We start from the raw sequence: 4,230 nt of genomic DNA, 5'->3' as shown, positions 1-4,230 counted from the left end.
AAAAGATGCGCAATCAAATTTTACATCCATATATATCTGTTGAAAATTAAAATTCGAAAATTTTTTCTAAAGCCTCCAGGGGACTTCGTTTTCGCACGAAAACATTTTATGTGCCCTTATTGCATCCGGACCCACAATTACACATAGTCCAAAAATTTAATTAATTAATGTTAATCAATGTCAATATTTGTTTTTAAATTAAACATGAACTAAAGTTATTTCAAGCTAAAAAAATAAACGTTGTTAAAAATGATTTATAAAATCGAGGAAAATATTTTATTGTTAATTATAACTGGTTTTGGAAAAAAACTCGAGGTGAACTTTTAAAATAAATATTTCACAATTTTCATTGTTTACCTAACAATAGTTTTTACGGTTTAATATTTTTCTCTCACTTTAGGTAAAAGTTGCAACCATTATTCAATCCTAATTATGTAGGAATTATTTTATTCCTCAACAGATACTCCGCAAATCTCATAGATATAATTTTAGATAAAAAATTTAATTTTGGGATTATGAAATCGTTATTTTTGTAAACAATAGGTTTTCATAAATCAATTTTTTAAAATAAAACTACCAATGAGATTTGCAGAAAATCTTTATAGGAATAAAATAAGCGATACAGTATTAGAGTTAAATAAGAATTGCAACTTTTACCTACAGAGAAAAGGGAAAACATTAAACTCTAAATTGTTATTGTCAAATAAAGAAAACCCGAAATATTTTTTTCAAAAGTTCACCTCGATTTCTTTTCCAAAATTAGTTATAATTAACATTAGCACATTTTCCTCCATTTTATAAATCATTTTTAACAAGGTTCATTTTTTGAACTTGAAATAACATATAATAATAAATAAGGAAGCACATTGTCTTCATTAAAACACATAATTTCTTTATTAAAATATTTGAAAATCCGAAATGAATTAAAATGAATAAATAAAATAAATATTATGTCATATATATTACATAATATAATAAAAATATTATAAAATTTAGACTATTTTCTTTTCGGATATTTAAAAATTACACAAATAATGATATGTCTAATTTTATTGTGCATGAATAATGATTTTTTGTCGTTAGTAGAAATGCATTGGGATTTACGTCTGAAAGCAGTGAATTTTACGATTTTCGCTAAATGTTTTTTATTCAGAAGGTAATAAAAAATCTAATAAATTATTATCTTTTACCCAGAACTATCAGAAAATTAGTTTTATTTGAAAAACATTTTTTTAAACCCTTTTTGCCTTACAAAATTTGAATTCTAGGCCAACTGCATAGCTGGCGCCACCACACGGCGACCGTCAACTCTCATTTTCAGGAGCTTTTAATTTGAATTATTTTAGGGAATTTAAAAAGATTCCAAGGATTTAAAAAAAATTAATTTCATTAATTTGAAGTGACTTTAAAGCTTTTGAAATATTATAGGATAAAGAGTTTCTAGAATTTCTGAAGATGGAACGATTCTACAGGACGTATAAGGTTTTAAAATATTTTGAAAGATTTCATGTTATTTTATAAGATTTCCGAAGATTTCAATGATTTCAAGGGATTTTAAAACTATCAATGTATTTTAATACATTTTCCATGATTTCAGAAAATATCATCATAGAATATCATGGAATTTTATAATATTTTAGTGCATTTTAAAGAATCTATTCATGAGAAGTGAGGTCTTTCGTAGGGTCTTAAACATGTGAAGAGACTTGGAATTCACCCTGAATTCTTCGGAATTCTCTTGAATTTTATGAATTCACTTGAGTTTCTTTAAATTTACTCTTTTCTACTTAATTCAATGGAATTTTTGGTTAATGTTTAGAAGTTTCAATTTTATTGATCCTGAGGATTAATTGATAAAATGATTTGAAATATTTTAACGTATTTTTTTTCAAATTTCTTGGCATTTTCAAGAGTTTTAAAAAAATGCAGAGGAGCGTAAAGGATTAAAATTAATTTAGCTTATTTTGAAAGATCATAAAGAAATTTTTTATTTATTTTAATACTTTAATGGGATTTAGAAGGATTTGAAATACTTAAGAATATTTTTAAAAACATTGTGAGGCGTTTTCAAGGGCTTCAAAAAGTTCCAAGGGCTTACAAAATATATCAAAGAATTCGAAATATATTAGGAAATTTTAAAAGATTTTCAGAAATATGTTTTATTTATTTCAGTAGTTTGAAGGCTTTCAAATACTGAAATATTTTAGGGTATTTTAAAAGATTTCAAGGAATTTTCAAGAGATTTAAACAATTTTAATGGATTAAAAAAGAAATTATTCACAAGAAGTGAAGGTGTTTCGAAGATTTGGAGAGATTTTCAAATATTTCTTATAATTAATTTGTAAGACGCCCGGAATTCTGATTAATTTATACTAAATTCTTAAAAAAAGTTTTGAATTCTAAACTCACTATATTCTATCCAACTCTGATAATTTATCTTTTTTTTCAAATGTTTTTAATTCACTTGATTGATTTTTAAATTGCGGTCGATTTGTAGTGAATTTAATCTAATTCTTTTCATTTTTTTCATTGCTCTAAATTTACTCCAAATTTATTGTAATCAATTCAATTTTTTTCGATTTTCACCCTGAACTCTTTTCAATTGTTTGGAATTCTCTTGAATTTTTTTGAATTTCCTTGAATCCTTCTAAATTCTCTCAATTCTACTTAATTCAGTGAATTTTTTTTAATTTTGAAATTTTTAGGCAATTCATAAAATTCTTTGAATTCCCTCGAATTTTTCTATGCTTATTTCAAAGATACTGAATTCAATTAAGTCTTTTCAAAATCTTTTAAATTCATTTGAGATTTTTTTTTTAAATTGACCTTGAAGTTTTAAGAATTTCATTGCTTCTCTTTCAATCTAGCTTCACGAAAAAAATGGAATTCGTTTTATTTCTTAACACTGTTAACAATTCATTTGAATCCTTTTGAATGTAAATTAAATTGTTCCGAAATAGAGACTGTGAGGCCTGCTATATTTTAGTTTGCGATAGCTTCATTTAATTTGTATTTTTTTCAACCTAATTATTTTTAGGGTTTGCGAGCATACCTCGCTACACATTATGAGGGTCGTCTCGCCTTAAAATCGGGTAAAAATTTAAACAACACTTCTCGCACCCATCTGGTTCGATCTGTGGTGGATTATTTGTTCAAATACTTCTCCTGTAATAACAAGTAAGTATATTTTACTGTGAATTTTATATACTAGAATATTGTGCATTATAAAACATTATACTAGAACATTGTTTACAAAAAAAAACTTTATTTGCCAACATTTTGTTGTAGATTTTACAGAAAATCCTGTATGATTTAAAAAAGTTGTATATGATTAAATTTTATCTGTGAAAAAAAGATCCCTCCACTTCGCTCCGCTGGGAATTGAACCCAGGTCTTCCGATTAGTGGTTGGGTGCTCTATCCCCTATGCCGGCTCTAAAGAATCCAAGAAAGAATTTAAGGGTTTGATTCCCAGCGGAGCGAAGGGGCGCATTTTTCTTCACAGATAAAATTTAATTTAAAAAATGTAGAAAAACGAAAAATTCTGAATTTGATGGGTATCTTAGATCTATAGTGTAGATATCTATTTTCACTATTTCCTATATGTTTTAAATGGTTTACATTACAGTTCTAAATAGTTTAAGTGCTTTGAGAATTTAACAATCATTTTGAATTATGAATTTAAAAATCATATTTTCTATCTTTATTAATAATAATTACATTATTTAAATTTCGCTGGAAAATGTATCGCTTCAAATTGGAAAACATTTTAAACTCTTTAAAAAAGAAAATTAATCAGAAAGATACATCTTGAACCTACGAAATAAATTTTTAATTGAAATGATGAATTTTCAACTACTAAATAGTTTTTTTTATCCAAAAATAATGGGTTTTTTAAAAATAAAAATAGAAGAATGAAAGTTTCACTCCAGACAATCAATTTGCGACAAAAAATGAATTTTCAACATAACAACTTAATTTTAAACCCAAAAGATGAACTTTTTACCAAAAAAGATAGTTTCAATAAAATATATAAATTTTCAACTGAAAAAGATAATTTTATAAATCAAAACTAGAATAGTTCAATCTGCAGTTAGAAAAGTAAATTTTAAACAAACAAAAAGAACGAAATTCACACAGATTTCAAAAGGTTTCACAAACAATAATTAAAGAAAGCTTTCAGAAATATTTCAAACATTTCAAGAAATGTAACACAAATTTCAAATATTTT

General features: G+C 25.3%; 2 protein-coding genes across 2 annotated transcripts in view; one reads left to right on the top strand and one right to left on the bottom strand.

Annotated features, from left to right (window-relative positions):
• The window catches only part of LOC117176650, a 7,085-nt gene extending 6,199 nt beyond the window's left edge, over positions 1–886 (bottom strand). The window contains exon 1 of the mRNA XM_033366903.1: positions 866–886. Within this exon, the coding sequence (XP_033222794.1) occupies positions 866–886 (21 nt within the window). The remainder of the gene's footprint in view (positions 1–865) is intronic.
• A 202-nt stretch (positions 887–1,088) lies between these two features.
• Positions 1,089–4,230, top strand: part of LOC117176643 — a 36,342-nt gene continuing 33,200 nt past the window's right edge. Inside the window, exons 1-2 of the mRNA XM_033366898.1 lie at positions 1,089–1,115; positions 3,038–3,177. Coding sequence (XP_033222789.1) covers positions 1,089–1,115; positions 3,038–3,177 — 167 coding nt within the window. The remainder of the gene's footprint in view (positions 1,116–3,037; positions 3,178–4,230) is intronic.

The sequence above is a fragment of the Belonocnema kinseyi genome, chromosome 1 (assembly GCF_010883055.1).
Source record: "Belonocnema kinseyi isolate 2016_QV_RU_SX_M_011 chromosome 1, B_treatae_v1, whole genome shotgun sequence".
In the NCBI taxonomy this organism is placed as follows: Eukaryota; Metazoa; Arthropoda; class Insecta; order Hymenoptera; family Cynipidae; genus Belonocnema; species Belonocnema kinseyi.
This window is presented reverse-complemented; position numbering and strand designations above follow the sequence as displayed.